The sequence below is a fragment of the Crocuta crocuta genome, unplaced genomic scaffold (assembly GCF_008692635.1).
Source record: "Crocuta crocuta isolate KB4526 unplaced genomic scaffold, BGI_CrCroc_1.0 scaffold367, whole genome shotgun sequence".
Classification (NCBI taxonomy): domain Eukaryota; kingdom Metazoa; phylum Chordata; class Mammalia; order Carnivora; family Hyaenidae; genus Crocuta; species Crocuta crocuta.
Window position 1 is genome coordinate 5784242 of NW_027527936.1, and position 24170 is coordinate 5808411.

General features: G+C 37.9%; 1 protein-coding gene across 5 annotated transcripts in view; it reads right to left on the reverse strand.

The window, feature by feature from the left end:
* The window catches only part of PIK3R3 (phosphoinositide-3-kinase regulatory subunit 3), a 156482-nt gene that overhangs the window by 34601 nt on the left and 97711 nt on the right, over window positions 1–24170 (reverse strand). For all 5 annotated transcript variants that reach the window (XM_077752135.1, XM_077752134.1, XM_077752136.1 and 2 more), the window contains exons 2-3: window positions 12066–12174; window positions 9815–9913 (exon numbers count right to left, since the gene is read on the reverse strand). In XM_077752135.1, the coding sequence (XP_077608261.1) occupies window positions 9815–9913; window positions 12066–12148 (182 nt within the window). In that variant the 5' untranslated portion in view covers window positions 12149–12174. The remainder of the gene's footprint in view (window positions 1–9814; window positions 9914–12065; window positions 12175–24170) is intronic.

Here is a 24170-nt window from a genome sequence, read left to right on the forward strand (position 1 = left end):
TTCCCTACATACATTCTTTCCTTAAAGTCCTATTTATTCTATGTAGATGGTACCTGAATCTTTTTCTAGTTCTGTGCTCTCCTCTAAGCATTAAACCTCCATTTCTAGCTCTAGATACATTTTTACCTGTAAGTTCTGCAGCAGCTAAAAATCAACATCTTTCCCGTGTTCTCTATAAAACAACTGTTTCTGACTTGCCTATTTCTATAAATGGCACATTCATTCTAAGCCAAACAGGGTCAAACCAGTCATCTTTAACTCTCCCTCAACCTCATACCTATTCTATTATTAACTCCCCTGTGCTCTGCTCCATATTGCCTCGTACTTGGATTCCTCAACTCCTTTCCCAGAGCCACTATCCCAGCTAATAGTTATTCCATCTTTCCATCATATCATCCCCTTGCTTAAAAAACCTTTCTTGGGTTTGATTTTTTTTTTTTTTTTTTTGGCACTTAGAAATAAAATTAAGGGTGCCTAGGTGGCTCAGTTGGTTATCTGACTGTTGATTTCAGCTCAGGTCATGATTTCACGATTGATGGGATTGAGCCTTGCATCAGGCTCTGTGCTGACAGCATGGAGCTGCTTGGGCTTCTCTCTGTCTCTGCCCCTCCCCTACCCCCAAACACAAGATAAACAAACTTAAGAAAGAAAGAAAAGAAAGAAAAAAGAAGGAAGGGAAGGGAAGGGAAGGGAAGGGAAGGAGGGAGGGGAGGAAGGAAGGAAGGAAGGAAGGAAGGAAGGAAGGAAGGAAGGAAGGAAGGAAGGAAGGAAGGAAGAAAAAAAATTCCTTACCATGTTGACTAGGCTCTGTGCATCTGTCTCCTTTCTACTTTCAACTTTATCTCCTACCACTCTGTGGTTCACATTGTAAGCCAGTCACAACAGTCTTTATGGTGCCAGTGGTATTCACTGGGTCGACCAAATCTTTCCAAAATTCCGTGTCTTTGCATTTTCTGTTCCCTCTTCCTACAACACTTTTCTGGCTGGTTCTTACATATCCTTCAGTTTTCAGAGGTCACATCCTCAGAGAGGGCCTCCTTCTCAAAATGATCTTAAATTCCCTTTCCCTATATTACATAACCCCGTGTATTTCCTATATAACATTTTATATACTGTGAAGTTATTTTTTTGTGTTTATTTTGTCTCCTCTCCCCTACTCCTATCTCTATCTCCAAATATAAACACTATATAGATAGGAGACCAGGTATAGATAGGAAATGCTTATCATTTCCTTTTCCTAGAATAGTACCTAGAACATTGTGAACATTCAATAAATATTAAATGATTAAAGAATAAAATAAATTCTATTCTGAATCACCATTACCTCTCAATTGATAATATTCTAAGTTTTTTTTGTTTTGTTTTTAAGTAAGTTCTATGCCCAGTGTGGGGCTTGAACTCATGACCCTGAGATCAAAAGTCACATACTCTACCAACTGAGCCGCCAGGCACCCTGACATTTCATAATATCTTCTTTGCTAATATCTATCCTCTTTTATTCTTTCTATTCAAATATAGTCTGATCATATAATTGCTTTTAAAAAATGCAATGGTTCCCTCTATCTACCTACGATATTAAATGCAGGGGCACTTGGGTGGCTCAGTCCATTTGTTGAGCATCCAACGTTTGATTTTAGCTCAGGCCATGATCCCAGGGTCAAGGGATCGAGCCCCATATCAGGCACTAAACTGAGTATGGAGCCTGAGTAACTATTCTCTTTCTCTCTCCCTCTGCCCTTCTTCCCACTCACTCTAAAATAAAATAAAATAATAAATTAAAATAAATGCAAACTCCAAATTTTAGAATTCAAGGTCCTTTTCTTTTTTTTTTTTAATAGTTTATTGTCAAATTAGTTTCCACATAACACTCAGTGCTCATCCCCACAAGTGTCCTCCTCCATGCCCATCCCCCCCTCCCCCCACATCCATCAGTCCTCAGTTTTTGTCAGCATTCAAGAGTCTCTCATGGTTTGCTTCTCTCCCTTTCCCCCACCATTTCTGCCCTTCTTCTCCCCCTTGTTCCTCCGTCAAGTTCCTCCTAATCCTCCTATACGTGCAAACATATGATATTTGTCCTTCTCTGCCTGACTTATTTCACTCAGCATAACACCCTCAAGGTCCATCCATGTTGCTACACATGGCCAGATTTCATTGTTTCTCATTGCCATGTAGTATTCCATGGTATAGATAAACCACATCTTCTTGATCCATTCATCTGTTGATGGACACTTAGGCTCTTTCCATGTTTTAGCTATTGTGGAGAGTGCTGCTATGAACATTGGGGTACATGTGCTCCTATGCATCAGCATTTCTGTATCCTTCAAGGTCCTTTTCAACATGACCCTTTTCTAACCATCCATCCCCTACCACTTGGTTCCTCTTTATGGACTTTACCCTCTAGCCAAATGGGACTGCTTCTTTCAAGAACAGGGCACTATAATTTCTCACCAGCTTATCTCTGTTCCTATTGTTACCTATTCCTGCAACTTCCTCTTCCACTTTCTATATGCCCAAATCTATTCACTTCTTCCAGATACACTGCAATGCAACTTCTTCCATGAAGGATGCCTTTTTATATCCTCTCAACAAGACACTTCTTTCCCATTGTTTGATTTTTCTCCTATTATTCTAGTTTAATTCAAAGCAGTTTTCTTATTCCTATTGCCTTCAGTAGACTATGGCTTCTTCGAGAAAAAAATTTTAACTCATTGTCAGATCCTATGCAGAGTAACTAGTACTGAGCTATGGTATTTCCTAAACTCCAGTAAGACCATCACTTTTCTGACTAACAAAATCTATCAGGGCCCAGCTAACCTGTCATTTTCTCGGAGAAAGCTTCTCTTTGCCTTTCTCTCATTTATTTTTTCCTTTCAGATATTCAGAGTACCTACTAAATGTCAGACATTCTGCTAGATACATGAAAACTTTAAAATATTCTTGCTGGAGTGCCTGGGTGGCTCAGCCAGTTAAGTGTGCGACTCCTGATTTCAGCTCAGGTCATGATCTCATGATTCGTCAACAGCATGGAGCCTACCTGGGATTTTCTCCCTCCCTCTCTCTCTCTCTCTCTCTCTGTCCCCACCCCACTTGGCTCTCTCTCTCTCCTCTCTCTCAAAATAAATAAATAAATAAATTTTTAATAAAATAAAATATTCTTGCCAATGTCCATTGAACAATGGATAAACAAAAGGTAGTATATACATGCCTTAAAAAGGAAGGAAAGTCTGAATATGCTATAACATGTATGAACCTTAAAAATACTATTTTATGAAAAATAAGCCAGGTACAAAAGGTTAAATATAGGGGTGTCTGGGTGGCTCAGTCGGTTAAGCATCCAACTTTGGCTCAGGTCATGATCTCACGATTTGTGGGTTCAAGCCCCACGTCAGGCTCTGTGCTGACAACTAGCTCAGGGCCTGGAGACTGTTTCAGATTCTGTGTCTCCCTTTCTCTCTGCCCACCCCCCCCACCCCGCCCCTGCTCATGCTGTCTTTTAGAAATAAATAAAACATTTTTTTAAAAAAGGTTAAATATTGTATTATATGAGGTACCTATAATAGTCAAATTCACAAAGACAGAAACTAAAACAATGGTTACCAGGAGTTAGGGGAAGGAGTAAATGGGGATAACTCAAATATAACACTACAATGTTATATTAAATGTTACGTTAAAAGCATTATAGTATGTATGTGTCTCTCCTATTCCACCATTACACATTGGAATTATAAACTCTTGAGGGTAAAACCATATCTTCTTATTCATGTCCAAGAGCCACCTGGGTGGCTCAGTTGGTTGAGTGTCTGACTTCAACATATTCATGTCCACATTCCTGGTCCTACCATAATATCCACCACAAAGACAACCCTCTAAACTTTAAAGCTTCCCAACAATAAAATGGGGTGTCTCAAAGGAAGATGCTAGTTCCCTCTGACTGAAAGATCACATGGAATCTCAATGGCCCTTTCTGAAAAATGTTATGCAGGGAATTCCTACAGCTGCAGAAATCCCAGTTGAACCAAGTAGTATTAACAATCTCTTCCAGCTGCGGATCTCTAGCATAAGAATTCTCATGGTGGCTCTAGACTAGACTGTGATCGGGACCCCTTTCCAGCCTTTGTTCCTGAATAGTGCTGCAACTTCAGGTAAGTAATAAAACTTCTGCAGGCTCTTTTCCTATTCCCAAGATACAAAAATTGCTGCTTTTCATTAGTTGCATTTAGGAATCTACCCATCATAAAACAACTTAGTGTGGGATTAAAAAAATTTTTCAGATAAGTAAAGACATTCATCTGTTAATATTTGTTAGCCATCCATTGTCTAATGTCTATCCATTATCACACACTAACGTCTAGAGATTTAACAATGATTAAACAATGATTATCAGAGAACTTAAATTCTATGGGGTGAGATAGACAAGGTGGGAGTTGAAAAGAAAATACAGATGTGGACTACAGAGAATTAAACTGAGGCAATATATATCCTCATCCTGGGATGGCTACTTTGGATTGAGTGTTTAAGAGAAGACTTGAAGAGGTGGCAACTGTGCAGAGATCTAAATGACAAAAAAGAACCAAGGATGCAAAGATCAGAAAGAACAGCTATTGCAAATGCCCTGAGGCAGGAATAAGTCTCACTTATCTGAGGTACAAAAAGGTTAGTGGGGTTGAGTGTAGTGGGAGGAAGGAAAGAGGGCAAGAAATGAGGTGTACAAAGTAGTCCAAGACCGGGGCACCTGGGTGGCTCAGTCAGTTAAGCATCCAACTCTTGGTTTCAGCTCAGGTCATGATCTCACAGTTCATGAGTTTGAGCCCTGCACTGGGCTCTGCTCTGACAGCACAGAGCCTGCCTGGGATTCTTTCTCTCCCACTCTCTGCCCCTCCTCTGTTCTGTCTCTCAAAATAAATAAACTTAAAAAAAAAAAAAAAAAAAANGTAAGTTAGAATAAAATCCAAATTCTTTACCTTAAATGTAGTAGGAAAACTCTTAAAAGAATTTTAAGCAAAAGAGTAATCAGACTCATATCTTAAAATGATCACTCTGGGTTGCTCTGTGGAAAGTGGTCAAAAAGGGTGGGGAACACTAGAAATTATAAGATGCTGAGAGGCCTTTCAGGAAATGACTGCAAAAGATCAAGCAAGATGATGGTGGCTTAGTGTTGGGTGGCAGACAAGTGTGACAAGATTATGAAAATAGATTTTGAGATAAAGGTGAAATTACAAATACAGATTTGGGGGTAAAGTTGGCAGGGCTGTTTAACGATGGATTTGGATGCGAGTGTTAGGGAAAAAGAGTTGTAACTTGAGTACTGTAGAGATGGTGGCTCTATTTCTTTGTTTTTTTAAACATTTATTCATTTTTGAGAGAAAGAGGCAGAACATGAGTCAGGGAGGGGGTAAAAAGAGAGGGAGAAACAGAATCCAAAGCAGGCTCCAGGCTCTGAGCTGTCAGCACAGAGCCAGACACAGGGCTCAAACTCACAGACTGCGAGATTATCACCTGAACTGAAGCTGAATGCTTAACTGAACCACCCAGGCACCCCAATGGTGGTTCTATTTTAGAAGTAAGGAAGGGAGGGAGGAAGGGAGGAAGGAAGGAAGAAAAGGGAAGACTAGAAGAGAAACAATTTGAGTAGGAAGAGTTGGGTTAGAAGTAAAAAAAATTCTGGGGCACCTCGTTGACTCCGTCAACTGAGCATCTGACTTCAGCACAGATCATGACCTCACAGTTCTGTGGGTTTGAGCCCCATGCCAGGCTCTATGCTGACAGAAAGAAGCCTGCTTCGGATTCTCTATCTTCCTCTCTCTGCCCCTTCCCCGCTTGTTCTCTCTCTCTCTCTCTAATAAACATTTCAAAAAATAAAAAAGAAAGAAAATATTTTGCTTTGACCATTTTAAAATTAATACATCTGCTGGTTATCTAAATGGCAAAGTCAAATAGGCAACAGGATATATGCATGTGGAGTTCTGGGGGTCAGAGTTAGAGATGAGGTTTATGAATCACCACCATTTAATTGCCTGTTAAAGCCACAGAATAGGACTAGCTCGCCTTGGGAGGATGAATATAGAGGAGACAAGGAGACCCAACTCTGAGCCTGGAACACTTAAAATGTAGATACTGAGCAAAGGAGTGGCTGGTCTAGAGTTAGGAAGAAAATTAGAAGCGTGTGGTGTCACCACAGCCAAGACAATAAACTGTTTCTAAGAAGTGCCTATGACTAATGCTACTAACAAGTCAGGTGAGGTAAGAAGTGAGAAGTGGTCACAGACATGATAGTCTATATGGAAAACCCAAAAGATTCCACCAGTAAACTGCTAGAACTGATTCATGAACTGAGTGAAGTCGCAGGATATAAAATCAATGCACAGAAATCAGTTGCATTTCTATACACAAATAATGAAGCAAAAGAAAGAGAAATCAAGGAACTGATCCCATTTACAATTCCACCAAAAACCATAAAATACCTAGGAATAGAATTAACCGAAGAGGTGAAAAATCTATACACTGAAAACTATAGAAAGCTTATAAAAGAACTGAAGACACACACACACACAAAAAATGGAAAAATATTCCATTCTCCTGGATTGAAGAACAAATATTGTTAAAATGTCGATACTGGGGCGCCTGGGTGGCTTAGTCAGTTAAGCGTCCGACTTTCACTTAGGTCATGATCTCGCGGTTCGTGGGTTCGAGCCCCGCGTCGCGCTCTGTGCTGACTGCCAGCTCAGAGCCTGGAGCCTGTTTCAGTCTGTTACTCCCTCTCTCTCTGAGCCTCCCCTGCTCACTCTGTCTCTCTCTCTCCTAGAAATAAATAAAAAACATTTAAAAACAAAAACAAAAACAAAAACAAAAAAACAATATAACACCAGAATTCTTCACAGAGCTAGAACAAACAATCCTACAATTTGTATGGAACCAGGAAAGACCCAGAATAGCCAAAGTAAACCTGAAAAAGAAAACCAAAGCTAGAGGCATCACAATCCCAGACTTCAAAATGTATTACAAAGCTGTAATCATCAAGACAGTATAGTGCCGGCACAAAAACAGACACTCGGATCAATGGAACAGAACAGAGAACCCAGAAATGGATCCACAAACATACAGCCAACTAATCTTTGACAAAGCAGGAAAGAACATCCACAGTCTTGTCAGCAAATGGTGCTGGGAAAACTGGACAGTTACATGCAGAAAAACGAACTTGGACCACTTTCTTACACCATACACAAAATAAACTCAAAATGGATGAAACACCTAAACATAAGAAAGGAAACCATCAAAATCCTAGAGTTGAAAGCAGGCAAAAAACTCTTTGACTTCAGCCGCAGCAACTTCTTACTTAACATGTCTCCGGAGGCAAGGGAAACAAAAGCAAAAATAAACTACTGGGACCTCATCAAGATAAAAAGCTTCTGCACAGCAAAGGAAACAATCAGCAAACCTAAGAGGCAACCAATGGAATGGGAGTAGATATTTGCAAAAGACATGTCAGATAAAGGGTTAGAATCCAAAAGTTATAAAGAACTTGTCAAACTCAACTCCTCCCTAATAATAATAATAATAATAATAATATTTATATATTTATTATTATTATTATAAGCCAGTGAAGAATTTGGCAAAAGACATGAATAGACACTTCTCCAAAGAAAGCATCCAGATGCCTAACAGACACATGAAAAGACATCACTCACTGTCAGGGTAATACAAATCAAAACCACAATGAGCTACCACCTCACGCTAGCAGAATGGCTAACATTAACAACTCAGGACCAAAAGATGTTGGCAAGGATGAGGAGAAAAAGGATCTCCTTTACACTGCTGGTAAGAATGCAAACTGGTGCAGCCACTCTAGAAAACAATATGGAAGTTCCTCAAAAACTAAAAATAGAACTACCCTACAACCCAGCAATTGCACTACTAGGTATTTATCCAAGGGATACAGGTGTGCTGTGTCAAAGGGGCACATGCACCCCAAAGTTTACAGCAGCACTACTGACAATAGCCAAAGCATGGAAAGACCCCAAATGTCCCTCAATAGATGAACGTAAGAAGATGTGGTATATATACATACACAATGGAGTATTACTCAGCAATCAAAAATAATAAAATACTGCCATTTGCAACTACATGGATGGAACTAGAGGGTATTATGCTAAGCGAAATTAGTTAGAGAAAGACAAATATGACTTCACTCATATGAGGAATTTAAGATACAAAACAGATGAACATAGGGAAGGGAAGCAAAAATAATACAAAAACAAGAAGGGGACAAAACATAAGAGACTCTTAAGTACAGAGAACAAACTGAGGGTTGCTGGAAGGGTTGGGGATGGGAGGACGGGCTAAATGGGTAAGGGGCATTAAGGAAGACACTTACTGGGAGAAGTACCGGTTGTTATACATAGAGGATGAATCACTGGAATTTACTCCTGAAATCGTTATTGCACTATATGGTAATGAACTTGGATGTAAATAAATAAATAAATGTGTGTGTGCGCGCAACACACAAACACACACACAAAAGAGGGAAGTAGCTAGTCATTGGTTTAGTAGTCCCTGTAGACTGGTAGAGACAGAAGCCTGACTCGAATGGGGGGGAAAAAACAGTGAAATGAATCATTGTAGAACACTGATTATTCCTCAGTACAACTAAAGTCCCAAGGTATTAATTTCTTATAATATCTTTACCAGAAACCCCAAATTTCTAGCACAAAATACATGACTTTTCCTAAAGATAGTAGGCAGAAAGATAATAAAGAGTCAGATAAATCTGGATCTGTACCCATCCTCTGCCACTTACTAGCTATGTGTCTTCAGGTAAGTTTCTTAACCAGGTTAAGCTTCAGTTGCCTCATCTATAAAATGGAAATATGAATAATACCTATCTCATAACGTTGTTGTGAATAAGATAATGCAAATAAAATGTTTAGTACAAGGAAGCTGTTATCATTACTGTTTTCATTATATTTTTCTTTAGATAGTCCCTTTTTTAAAAAATCGCAGTACTTTATTGTAATTAGGCTATTTTAATTGTTAAAAGTAAATATAAAAAATTAAGTTAAATGTAAAAGTATCTAATGTAGTTTTCCTAATCTTTTAAAACATATGTCCTATCTTCATAAATATAAAAGGTGATACACCCCCCACCACTTAGAAAATTCTAATATGCCCACATGGATGGCTTCACTATAGGCTGAGAATTGCTCTACATATCCTTATCAGCCTAAACTATGTTGAGTTTTACTCTCTGAAGTCTGAAGCACTGAGGAAAATAATAGGGTTATTAGACGGATGGATTCCAACAGATCATTAATAACCTCAGGCTGTGCCCAGGACTTCTATTTTACTCACAAGGTCTTCTTACTTCCTTACTTTTAGGGATTTTAGCCTTTTGTTTTATTCCTACATAAAAATAAAAATTATTGCCATTTTTATATAAGACATTTAAATACTTAACGTACAAGAGAAAGGATAGTTAGCCAAACCATTAAAAAGTATGTATCTAGGGACATCTGGGTGGCTCAAGTAAGTTAAGTGTCTGACTCTAAGTTTCAGCTCAGGTCATGACCTCACAGTTCATAAGTCTGAGCCCTGCACTGGGCTCTGCACTGACAATTTGGAACCTGTTTGGGATTCTCTCTCTCCCCCTATTCCCCTCCCCAGCTTGTGCTCTTTCTCAAAATAAATAAACTTTAAAAAATGATGTATCTAAATTATTTTTAAATGTGTAAATAAACATTTAAATAAATACAAAAATCTCTGTATACCCAGAAATAAATAATGGCAGTAGAACACTAATCAAATGCTGAAAAATACTCACCGCAAAGTCAAGGTGTAATCTCCCTGCATTTTTGTTGAAGCATCTCTGACCAAAAATGTACCATCTGGCATATCCCGTAATTTGTCATTTACCTCCTCCCTGAAAAACAGAATTATATGAAAAACAAAATGTAATCATTGACTGTTCTCTTCACATTAATTGATAAGTCGATTAGTCGACTGTTCTCTTCACATATTACTACTAGGATAGTTAGGAGGGGAGTATGTCTAAGGTCACAGACTTATGGGGGCCTTCAGAGGTCATTTAGTTCCTCCTCCTAGATATGAGTTTTCTGTTTTGATTTTTGGTATTATGCAACCTAAGGATAGGCTATTTGCTTTTTAAACTCTTCCAGATTTCAAACGTCTGTAGGGAAACAGTGTGTCCATTAAGCCTTTAGGGCTTCCTTAGACAAGTCTGAATTTATAGGGTTTCAGGAAAAACCAGCAACTGTTTAGAAAGAAGGTATGTTTAAGCAACAGTGGCAGCTGTATCTGATCGGGGGAGGGGGGGAATTCACTAAGTTCACAACCTTTCAATGTAATCTCCAATTTGAATTTATACTGATGATAAATTCCTCCTAGAGTTGGTTTAGGACTTTAAGAAAGAACACTAGAACACTCAGGAAATAGGAGGGCACAGAAGGCTCTTGAGTTACAGACCCACATGATCTTAGAATATAAGTTTAAGGGGCAACTAGGTAGCTTAGTTGGTTAAGCAACAGACTCTTGGTTTCAACTCAGGTCATGAGATCATAGTTCAGTTGGTGGGTTCAAGTCCCACGCTTGATTCTCTCTGCCCCTCACCCCCCACATGCTTGTGCTCCCCCTCCTCTCAAAATAAAACTTAAAAAAAAGAGAATATAAATTTAAATGATATTTAAATCTAACAGATCATTTTATTGTACAATTATAAAATAAAAATTTTATGATCCATTTTAATATAAAATATGTTAAGTCTCCTCCAAAAAAATTAAACATAGAATTACCATATAACTCAGAAATTCCACTTCAGGGCATGCACCCAAAAGAACTAAAAGCCAGGCTTGAATAAACATTTATACACCAATGTTCATGGCAACATTATTCACAATAGCCAAAAGCTGTAAACAATCCAAATGTTCAAAGCCAAATGTCCAGATGAATGAATAAATAAAAATGTGGTGTATATACACATAATGGAATATTATTCAGCCTTAAAAAATGAAGAAAATACTAACACATGCTATAACATGGATGGACCTTGAAGACATTTTGCTAAGTGAAATAAGCCAGTCACACAAGGATAAATATGGTAGGATTCCACTTATGTGAAGTACCTAGCTAGAGCAGTCAAATTCATTGAAACAGAAAGTAGGATGGTGGTTTCTGGGGCCTGGGGAGACTAGGAGGAAAAGGCAATTAGTGTTTAATGAATACAAGTTTCACTTTGGGAAGATGAAATAGTTCCAGAGATGGATGGTGGTGACGGTTGGACAATACTGTCAATGTGCTTTATGACACCGAACTGGACATTTAAAGATGGTTAAAATGGTAACAAAGGGAAAAAGAAAGAAATGAGTGCCACTCTGGGAATTAAAGAGAACAGACAAGAGAAAGAGAAACACAAGCATATTGAAGAATATAGCATCAGACTGTAACCTAATTTGACAGAAAATGGATGGGTCTTTTCTAAAACAAAATTTGAGAAAAACAAGAAATTTGAATATTTAAATTCAATATATATATTTATCTTCTCTAGGTTCAAATTTTTCCAAAATCACATTTTACCCAAAAAGTAAACTGTTTTAGAGTCCCATTTCTTAAAATGAGGTATGTGAAGAGTACATCAAAATCACCTGGGGAGACTGTTAAATGCAGATTCCTGGGCCCTGCCTCGATTGGTTCTTGTGCATGAAAATGAAAAGACTGTAGAACTACTGACTTAGACACAGAAAGGTAAAGAAAATTAAGTACCTGCAACTATCTTTTATCCTAAAACACATGTAGCTATCCTAAAGGTTGAAGTTTCATTTATTCAGAAATCTATCCTCACTACAGTATTAAAAGTAATGATCACACCTATAACAGTGATTTTCTTGCCATTTTTTTGTGGGAAGGACAGGATTTACAAACTTTTGAAATGTTCTCACATACGAAAATAGTAATCTTTAAATAACAACTAGTAGTGCATTAAAATGTTTTATTTTTAACTAATTCCCCAAAATAATTTGTTTTTAAACTGCATTGAATTATAGTAGCATTCTAGTTACCTTGAAATATCCCCCCAGTACCATTCTGCATCCTGAAGAGAAACAGAACTGTCCTTCATTCCATTTGTAACAGCTGAAGTCATTGGCTTAGGTGGCTTTGGTGGAAGAGCTAGAAGAAAAATGAATATTATTTTGTAGATGTAAATTACTATTTCTTTTCTAATTTCCTCAGTCAGAACAGCTCATTAACCAATGTACATTAAGATTCAAATAATTATAAATCAAATGTTATAGTAAATGTTAGCCAAAGGAGGAATCCTTTTAGAACTCTACCAGTAACTGCCTAAAATGTGAAATTTTCAAGCTACCTGAGTTTTTTTTTCCTTCTTATAAAGTGCTAACTTTTAATTCTCAACAGATAGCCCCAAAAACTTCATCTTATCTCAAAAAACATTGTGAAGCCCCTTCACAAACAATTCAGCCTAAAAGCCATTACGTGAGACTGGTCATGCCGGCCAAGCATTAGTGTCAGAGCCCAGAGCAGGTGAAGAAGGATTATGTCCCTATAGGAGGGCAGCAGCACAGCACAGGATCTCAGAGCCAGAGGAGGGTAAGAAGGAGATCCTCACGGGGACAGCCTGGCATGAGATATTAAATAAAGCTAAATGAAATAAGCACAGCAGCTCAGGGCCCGGGTGGCACAGCGTAGTGGAGACCAAGCTAATGAGGGCACAGTCCTCAGAAGTGAGCACACCAGTGCAAAGAGATAAAGCCAGATAAGGGTGAAAAGAATTTCTAGGGGCACCTGGGTGGCTTAGTCAGTTAAGCGTCCGACTTTCACTTAGGTCATGATCTCACGGTTTGTGGGTTCGAGCCCCGTGTCGGGCTCTGTGCTGACTGCCAGCTCAGAGCCTGGAGCCTGTTTCAGTCTGTGATTCCCTCTCTCTCTGACCCTCCCCTGCTCACGCTGTCTCTCTCTCTCTCCTAGAAATAAATAAAACATTAAAAAAAAAAAAGAATTTCTACCTGGGGGAGGGGAGGCTGTAAGACATTGGGGGAATGCAGTAATAGCTGTAAGAGATGAGGTAACTACATAGAGATGATCAAGTAAGTAAAACTATTAAAAATAATAAGACCCAGTTTTCTTGTAGTCTAAAAAGGAAGTTACAAATATGGAAAAGTGAAAAAATAGAATGATCCCTCTGGTTTGAACTAGAATTACAGCTATTGATATGAACTCATGAAATTCAATAGAAAGAGAGATGCAAATGTCTGGACACAGGGAAAAAAAACTATTCCCTAGCTCTGTCCCCTGAGATGTCCTGAGATCAGCATCTCTCCCCAGTATGCATCTTTGTTTCTAGTGATCCTCTACTGAAAAGAATCAGGGCTCTTTGAAGGAAGGCAGATTCCAGGGCTAGGGCAGGGCAAAAACCAAATAAACCTCAAACATCATGTTAGGCCAAAAAGCAAGCAAGTGCTCAAAGAATGAGGGGCCATGACAAAAAATAAAGGAGCCAACTGAAGTGGCTCCCACTACCAAATATGGAGCATCAATATGAATAATGATAGTAAGGGAATATACATCATCAAACAAAGTAAGAATCCATGTCTCCATGCAGACAGATATAAATAAATAAATAATTGAAAGATTAATAAAGAGGATTTACAAAATCTCAGAGGGCTTTCTTACAAAATGCTTATTAGTCACAAAGTAAAAAAAAAAAAAAACAAATAATAACAATGGAGAAGTCTGGAAAACACTACCATAATCAAATAATCAATCAGGTTAATACCACTGGTAATGATAAAATCTTAGGCCCCCAACAGGATGCACTGAGAACTTCTGTGATATTCCTGCCAAAAACGCACTGAATGAATTTAATCATGAGGAGACATCAGACAAACCACAATTGAGAGATATTCTACAAAAACAAACAAAAAACAACTGGCCTGCAATCTTAAAAAATGTCAAGGTTGTGAAAATCAAGAAAGATTGAGGAACTGTTCCAGATTAAAGAAGACTAAAGAATTATGACAATTAAATGCAGTACATGACTTTGTTACAAAGGATATTATTGGAGGAAGGACAAAACTTGAATGGGAGCTGATAATAAGATTAGTGCTGTAATATATCAATGTGAATTTTCTGATTTTGTACAGGAGAATGTTCTTGGTGGTGGGAAATACACACAAATATGATCATTGTGGGGTATCATTTCAGCAACTTACTCTCAATGATTCAAGAAAAATAAATTATTTGTACTAAACTTCTAACTTTTCTATAAGTTTGAGATGGTTTCTAATGTTTTTTAATTAATAGAGACAATATTGAGGGAAAAGGGGAACAATGTGAATATATTTTTCAAAACAGAAACTCTTTACTGTTAAATGTCTCTCAACAAGAATGTCAAAAAATTCAATGGTAGAAGAATAGTCTTTTTAACAAATGGTGCATGACAGCTGGTCATCCTCATTCAAAAGAACACAGTCAGACCCCTATCTCACACCATATGCAAAAATTAAATTTTTATGACTCTGAATTAGGCACTGGTTTCTTAGATAGAAATGAAAGCACAAACAACTGGACTTAATCAAAATTAAAAATTTTTGTGCTTTGGATGACTTCATCACAAAAGTGCAAAGGTAACATAGAGAACTGCAGAAAATCTTTGTAAATCATCTATCTGATTTAAAATATTATATCTAGAACACATAAAGAACTCTTGCAACTTAACAGAAAGACAAATGATTGAATTAAAAATGGGCACAGGATCTGAACAGACATTTCTCCAAAGAAGATATATAAATGGCCAGCACCACATGAAAAGATAAGATCATCAGCCACCAAGGGACTAAAAATCAAAATCATGGAGCACCTGGGTGGCTCAGTCGGTTAAGCATAGGACTCTTGCTTTCAGCTCAGGTCATGATCTCATGGTTTGTGAGAGTGAGCTCCCTGTGGGGGGTCTATACTGACAGCATGGAGTCTGCTTGGGATTCTCTCTCCCTTGCTCTCTGTCTCCTCCCCCACCCCCACCCCCACTCTCTCTCACTCATTCCCTTGCTCTCAAAATAAATAAACTAGCTTAAATACAAAACTATTTTTCAAAAATCACAATAAGTAACACTTTACACCCTCTAGGATTTGACTATATAGTTCACCCTTTGACAACAGGAGTTTGAAATGCAGGAGTCCTCTTATACACAGATTTTTTCAATAAATATATTGGAAAATTTCTTGGAGATTTGCAATAGTTTGAAAAACTTCACAAACCACATAAGTCTAGAAATAGAACAGCCTAAGAAAACATTAGATATGTCATGAATGCATAAAATACATATCTATTTTATCATTTACTACCATAAAATATGTACAAATCATAAAAAGTTAAAATTCATCAAAATTTTTTGCCAACACTTATAGACTGTACCTGGTGCCATTTGCAGTTGATAGAAATGTTAAACAAAGGTAAAAATACAGTACTAAATCATAATTGCATAAAACTAACTGTAGTACATGTTGCACTACTATAATAATTTTGCAGCCATCTCCTGTTGCTATTGCAGTAGGCTCAAGTATTGTAAGTATCCACTTAAAATGCCCTGTGACACTAATCATCTCTGCATGAACAGCTCATCTCTTTCTAGTGAATTGCAGATCACAGTAAAAAGTAATCTCCTGTGGTTCTTGCATATTTTTTGTGTTTAGTGCAATACCTTAAACCTTGAATAATGCCAGAGGACCCATACAAAGTGCCACTAGTGATGCTGGAAGCTCCCAAGAAGCAAAGAAAAGTCGTAACATTACAAGAAAGAGTTGAATCACTTGACTGAGGTCTGCAGTTGCCCACCAGCCTAAAAGACCATTGTTTAAAAAGAAAGGAAATTTGTGAAGCCATCACTGCGGCTATGCCAGCAGGTACAAAAACCTTGCACATTTTGTCAAATACCTTTTTAGGCTGTATTGCAAGTACAGCTTTTATAGGAGGACTGCTCTAAGAAAGGCATACCTATAGGCTTTACTATTATTCAAGGGAAAGCTAAGTGATTATAACTTAAAGCAAAAGGAAGGTGAAGGATCTAAAGCCAGAGAATTTAACCAGCAAAAGATGGTTTGAGAATTTTAGAAAGAGGTTTGGCTTAAAAAAAAAAAAATCAAGATAATAGGGGAAGGAGCTTCTGCCAACCAAGAGGCTGATGAGTTCCCAGAGCCTTTAAGAAAATAATAGAGAAGAAAGGAGGTCTGCCTGAACAGGTTTTTAATACAGACAAAAGTGCCCTTTTTTAGCAGGGGAAAAAGCCACAAAGGACATTCATTAGTAAGAAAGAGAAGTGAGCACTAGGATTTAAGACAGGAAGGGATTTAAAAAAAAAAAAAAAGACAGGAAGGGATAGGTGAAGGGATTTGGCGCAAATGCAGTTGGGTTTAGGTAAGGATTGCCCTTATCTATAAAGCTGTTAACCCAATGCCTTGAAGAGAAAAAAATACCAGATATCAGTCTTTTGGTTATAAAAATACAACAAGAAGGCCTAGATAACAAGAACCCTTTTTCTAGATTGGTTCCATCAATTCTTGTCCCTGAAGCCAGGAAGTACCCTGGCAGTAAACGACTGCCTTTTAAAGTTCTTTTTTTTTTTTTTTAATAGTTTATTGTCAAATTAGTTTCCACATAACACTCAGTGCTCATCCCCACAAGTGTCCTCCTCCATCCCCTTCCCCCCTGCCCTCCTCCATGCCCATCCCCCCTCCCCCCACATCCATCAGTCCTTGGCAATGAGAAACAATGAAATCTGGCCATGTGTAGCAACATGGATGGACCTTGAGGGTGTTATGCTGAGCGAAATAAGTCAGGCAGAGAAGGACAAATATCATATGTTTGCACGTATAGGAGGATTAGGAGGAACTTGACGGAGGAACAAGGGGGAGAAGAAGGGCGGAAATGGTGGGGGAAAGGGAGAGAGGCAAACCATGAGAGACTCTTGAATGCTGATAAAGTTCTTTTGATATTAGACAATGCCCCTAGCCATCTAGAACCCTACAAATTCAACACCAAAAGTGTTAAATGGTCTACTTGCCCTCAAACACAATGTCTCTAATTCAGCCTCTAGATCAGGGAGTCATAAAGACAGTAAAGGCTCATTATGCAGAGTAGTCTTTGGAAAAAACTGTCAACAATATGGAAGAGAACCCTGATAGAGAGAACATCATGATAGTCTAGACAGATTACATCACTAAGGGGGCAACTGGGTGGCTCAGTTAAGCATCCAACTTTGGCTCAGATCATGATCTTGCAACTTGTGGGTTTGAGCCCTGCATGGAACTCTGTGCTGACAGCTCAGGGAGCACAGAGCCTACTTCAGATTCTGTGTCTCCCTCTCCCTCTGCCCCTCCTCTACTCATGCTGTCTCTCTCTCTCTCAAAAATAAACGAACATTAGAAAAAAATTTTAGAAGGATTACATCACTAAAGATGCCATCAGTGTTACAGAAAAAGCCATGAAAGCCATCAAGCCCAAAACAATAAATTCCTGCTGGAGAATATAGTGTCCAGATGTTGTACATGACTTCACAGGATTTACAATAGAGCCAATCAAGGAAATCATGAAAGAGATTGTAGATATGGGGAGGGAAAAAGCAGGGAGTGAGGGTTTCAAGATATGGATCTTTGCGGCGCCTGGGTGGCTCAGTTGGTTGAGCATCCGACTTCAGCTCAGTTCATGATCTCACAGTTCGTGGGTTCAGGCCCCGCATCAGGCTCTGTGCTGACAGCTAGCTCAGAACCTGGAGCCTGTCTTCAGATTCTGTGTCTCCCTCTCTCTCTGACCCTCCCCTCCTCATGCTGTCTCTATCTCTCCCTCAAAAAATAAATAAAACATTTTTTAAAAAGATATGGATCTTAGAGAAATTCAAGAGCTAAATGATAGCACAACAGAGGAATTAATAGAAGACGTGATGGAGATGAGTGCTTCTGAACCAGTGTCAGATGATGAGGAAGAAGATGAAGAAGCACCAGTTCCAGAAAACAAAGTGACATTAGACAATCTGGCAGAAGGGTTCCAAATACCAAGGCTGCTTTTGACTTCATTTAGGATATGGACCCTTGTATGATACAAATACTGAAACAAAACAAATGGTAGAAGGACTAATACTGCACAGAAACATTTTTTTAAAAAATGAAAAGCAAAAGTGTCAGATAGAAATTACTACAGGGGTGCCTGGGTGGCTCAGTCAGTTAAGTGTCCAACACTTGATTTCAGCTCAGGTCATGGTCTCCAAGTCTGTGAGTTCAAGCCCTATGTCAGGCTCTGCGTTGATAGCCTGGAGCAATCTCAATCAATCAATCTCTCTCTCTCTCTCTCTCAAAATAAACAAACTTAAAAAAAAATAAAGAAATTAGTACATATTTCTATAAAATTACACCAAGTGTGCCTGCTTCTCCTGCCTTGGTTTCCACCCCCTACTCTACTTCTTTTGCCTCTGACACCCCAGGTCAGCAAGATCCACTCTTCTTCCTCCTCCTCTTCAACCTACTCAACATGAAGATAACATGGATGAAAATCTTATGATCCAATTCCACTTAACAGCAAATAATCATCATACTGTACAGTTAATAAACTTAATTGTTGTGCCTGTGTCTTAATATGAAAACCCAATGACTGTATAGCAAAAATTGTATGTGATGTTTTTGTCATCATCATTGCCAATCATATTGATGTTTCATTATCAATTCATGAATTGTTATATCTGTACATAAATATGAGTTTTTTCACATTATCTTTTCATTTTTGATATCTGCTGTAATAGGTATAACCTCTTATGGTATTTTTTTTATTTCTGAGAGAGAGAGCGTGAGCAGGGGAGGGTCAGAGAGAGGGAGACACGGAGTCTGAAGACAGGCTCCAGGCTCTGAGCTAGCTGTCAGCACAGAGCCTGACACGGGGCTTGAACCCACGCACCGTGAGATCATGACCTGAGCCGAAGTTGGATGCCCAACCGACTGAGCCACCCAGGTGCCCCTAGTATTTTTGTATCATAGAACGTTAACGTAGGTACTGAAAGACATGATTTATCTTATGAAGAGCAACATAAACTTACACTGTCGATAAGTTTCTCTTATGATTTTCTTATTAACATTTTTTTCTCTAGCTTATTTTATGGTAAAAATACAGTATGTAATACATACAACATATGAAATATGTGTTAATATGTTTCTGTTATCAGTAAGACTTCTGGTCAACAGTAGGCTATTAGGAGTTAAGTTTTTAGGGAGTCAAAAGTTATACACAAATTTTTAACTGCCCAGGGGATTGGCACCTCTAACTCCCACATTATTCAAGGGTAAACTATAATCAAAAAGACAGACAAGTGTTGGTGAGAATGTGAAGAAAGTGGAACTCTCATACACTGCTAATGGAAACATAAAATGATGGAACTGTTTTGAAAACAATCTACCAGCTCCTTGAAAGATTAAATCTAGAGGGGTGCCTGGCTGGCTCAGTCAGTGGAGCATATGACTCTTGATCTTGGGGTTGTGAGTTCAAGCCTGACACTGGGCATGGAGATTGCTTAAAAATAAAAAAAATAAATAAATCTTTATAAACATTTAAACCTAGAGTCACCATATTAGCCAGCAATTTCAATTCTAGCTATATCCTTCCTTAAGAGAAACAAAACCTACATCTACACAAAAACTTGTGTATCGATGTTTATAATGGCCAAAAAGTGGAAATCCATCAACAGATGGATAGGGGGCCTGGATGGCTCAGTTGGTTAAACATTGAACTCTTCACCCCAGCTCAGGTCATGATCTCCTGGGTTTGTGAGTTCGAACCCCACACCAGGCTCTGTGCTGACAGTGTGGAGCCTGCTTGGGATTCTCTCCCCTTCCCCTCCTCTCTCTGCCTCTATCCCATTTGCTCTCACTCTCTCTCTCAAAATAAACAAACTTTAAAAAAAGATGAATGGATAAATAAGATGTGGTATATACCCATACAGTGGAATATTACTTGACAGTAAAAAGGAATGAAATATTCTATAAAATGTCTGAACCATGAAAACATTTAGGCTACATGAAGAAGCAATCACAAAAGACCACAAATTAGAGGATTTCCCTGTCTGTAACAGGCAAACTTAAGAAAGAAGATAAATTAATGGTTGCCTAGGGTGTATTAAAGGGGGAAAGGGAAGGACGCTAATATGTGCAGAGTGGGGCAATGAAAATGTTACAAAATTGTTTGTGGTGATGGCTGCAGAACTCTGTGAATGTACTAAAACCTATTGCATTATACACGTTAAATGAGTAAATCGTATGATGTGTGAACTTTATCTCAATTAAGCTGTTATTTAAAAAAACTATCAGGCTTCTTAAATTATTAGATGAAGGAAGAACTTGCTATAATCCATACTTTCTTCTAAATGCTACTCATTTATACCTATCTTGTTTGAAAAGGATTTGATGTGGCTTACAAAAATTACTATAGTTGGAGCTATAATTTTGCGAAATTTAAAATTCTTCTACTTCTCTATTTATAAGGATTAACAGTTTAAACCTGTGCTATACAAAGTACTGGGCTATAGGGATGAAAGGCACAAAGACAAGGAGTTCCCAGCACTGCAATGAACAAACCTAGAAGGAATAATAACACACAGAAACCCATAACTGTAACACTCAGCAGAAGGAAGTAAATACTCTAATAAAGGTAAAAGCAAAGTGTAATGGAAATCCAGCAAAAGGAGCATTTGATTACCTCCTGAGGAAACTTCAGTTCAAATACCAGGCTTCTCAAACCTAGAACATCCTGAACTAAACTAGGCCATGACCAGCAGGGCCCAAAAAGAACCAATATGCCTCCTTGAGTCAGCAGTGGGTTACACCATTAACAGCCAAAAGGAATCACAAAGACTTGGTACTATCTATATCCCTTCTCTGGAAGAGCTCTATGCTAAACTGAGTTAACCAGACTGTGTGGGGGAAGATGCTGTTTATGGATAATAATAGTTCACTGATAGTTCTACCACCCACAAACATATAATGACCATTTCATCTATTACAAAGGGCTGTCCAGAGCCTCCTTGTATCTTATTTTTCTCATCTGCAGAAATAAGAATGGCATGACTACAAAGCAGTTCCTACATAAAGTTCCTGAAACAACACAACTATAATGAACTATAAGATCTGAAATGAATGCAATACTGGCCTACTTATACATTCTTATCTATCATCATTCTATACATAAAATATTGAATACCTCCTATGTTCTATAAGCAGGGAATTATAGCAATAAACTAAAGAGATGCAGTCCCTATACTTATGGACTTTATAGTCCAAAAGGATAAATTTCAGGAAAATTCATTATTCCTAAAATCATATTTTCAAATTTAGCCCATTAGAGTCTTCAAACTAAACGTCTTGACTTCTCTGGTATTTGACTCCTATCCCCATGTAAATTATAGAATATACTGAACATGGGCAAATAAAAAAAAAAAAAAAAAAAAACCTTNTTGTAATTATATGGAGACAAGCAAATTTACATCTTTATGTTCCTTCCAAATTACAGTATTATATGGGGTGCCTCAGTGGCTCAGCTGGTTGAGTGTCCAACTTCAGCTCAGGTCATGATCTCACGGTTCATGGGTTCGAGCCCCGCACTGGGCTCTGTGCTGACAGCTAGCTCAGAGCCTGGAGCCTGCTTCAGATGCTGTTTCTCCCTCTCTCTCTCTGACCCTCCCCTGTTCACGCTGTCTCTCTCTCAGAAATAAAAACATTAAAAAAATTTTTTTAATTCAAATTACAGTATTATAAATAAGGCTAAAAAAATTCCAAATCACATACATTTTAAGTAGGTCAAAGTGGAACATATGGAGAGAAAAGCTAATTAGAGGACATTAATTATCTTTTAACCACTTGATAAGGTACTTCTTGCCCTGGGTGAGCACTGCAGTTTTGAGTGATGTTAAATGAACCTGAAAAAATATCTTCCTAAATAAGTATCTATAAGATACCTAGGAGTTTTGTTTCTGTTTAGTAGATGATAAAAAGGATTTCTCTTTCCACTTACAGAAACTGTATTACAAGTTTTAAATTTCAGCAATACACAAAGATTTTTAAATTCAATTTTAATATGTAGATATATGAACAAACATCTACACACAAATGTACATGTGTGTTTTGGGGTGTATGCGTGTATATATTTACATATGCATAAAGACATCTGGAAAAATAAACTTAATAGTGTATATAACAGGGATGGGAAAGCAGCACAGGATGCATGTTTTCTTTAGTTATATTTTAACAAAAACAAAAATGATGATTGAGTAATTTTTTATTTTAATTCATTGTGTTTTCTAACTATTTTTCAGGTTTTCATTTAAGTTCTAGTTAACCTATATGATAAAATTTGTTTCAGGTGTAGAATTTTGTGATTCATCACTTACATATAACACCCAGGACTCATCACAACAAGTGTACTCCTTAATACCCATCACCCATTTAGTCCAGCCCCCCACCCACCTCCTTCCATCAATTCTCAGTTTGTTCTCTATAGTTAAGACTCTATTTTCCAACTTTTTAAAAAAACTTTTTCAAAAATTCACTTTGGTATTTTTTAATTAAAGAGAGCATTCAGGGTCTACAGCACTATAAAAATAGTCTGTAATCAGTATTTTATAAATGCTGTTTATAAATAAATAGTAAAGTATTGTATCAATGTTACATGCCAAAGTTGATAACTGTAACATACTGTGGAATGTAAAGGAACACTCCTATTCTTAGGAAATAAATATTAAAGCATTCAGGGGTTAAGGGCCAAGATGAATGTAACTTATTCTCAAGCAGTTCAGAAAAAAAGCAGTAAGGGGGCACCTAGGTGGCTCAGTTGGTTAAGAGCCCAACATTGGCTCAGGTCACGATCTCATGGTTTGTGAGTTCAAGCCCCACATGGGGATCTCCACTCTCAGAACAGAGCCCACTTCAGATCCTCTGCCTCCCTCTCTCTCTCTGCTCCTCCCCCACTTGCTCTCTCTCTCTCTCAAAAATAAAAACATTTAAAACAAACAAAAAAAAGCAGGAAGACTTTATATAAACAGAGAACATGAACGATAAAGCAAATAGAATAAAATGTTAACAAGTGAACCTGAATAAGAATATATAAGTATTCTTTATATTCTTATTTTAGCAACTTTTCTGTAAGTTTTAAACTATTTCCAAATAAAAAACTTAATTAAAAAAAAGAATCAGATGTATGTACTTATTAAAACTAGGGAGGAACGGCAGACCTCAGCCCTAATAGTCTATGGTGGGATTTAACTTTATAAAGGATAGTTTCAAATAAAAAATGGAAGATGAAAGGCTAAAACATTTGAATGTATGCCTCCAGTCTGTGCTGGGGGGAGAAGGGGCACATCTTATTATATAAGCAGTCAGATAGGTCTTCAAACCTTTTAATTCCAAGTACTACAAAACCAGGAGCCAGTTGTATTTCCCTCATCTCAGGGTGAAGTTTTTGGTTGTTGTTGTTTAAGTTTATTTATTTGATAGAGAGAGAGAGAGCACAATCAGGGTAAGGGGATGAGAGAGATAGAGAGGGAGGGAGGGAGAGAGAGAGAGGGAGAGGGAGAAAGAGAATCCCAAGCAGGCTTCTCACTGTCAGCACAGAGCTCAATGCAAGGCTCGAACTCATGAACTGTGAAATCATGACCTGAGCTGAAATCAATAGTTGGATGCTTAACCAACTGAGCCACCCAGGCTTCCCTCAGGGTAAAGTTTTAGCCAACATTCTGTCTGAAATTCTGACCAAAAACTTTCTTAATTCTGTAACCCAAAATTACAGCACAGTGCCTGATACACAGTACACAGAATAAATGTTCATCCAACAGTGACTGACCTACTTATTCTAGGCTTTTGTTTCCTCCACCCATAAAATAGAGCCAAAGTAGTATCTACATCCTATGAGGATTAAATGAGTCAGTACATGTAAACTTTAAACAGCGTACAACACACAGCAACCAATAAATAGTAGCTGTTAGATATAGGTGCTAGGCTAGATGCCAAAGATAGTAACAAGACAGTGGGCAATTCAAGTGAGTAAAACATATAATTACTGGGCCATGATTAAACACAGTAAAAGTATTTTTAAAGTATGTTTTATATCTTAAAAAAAGAGA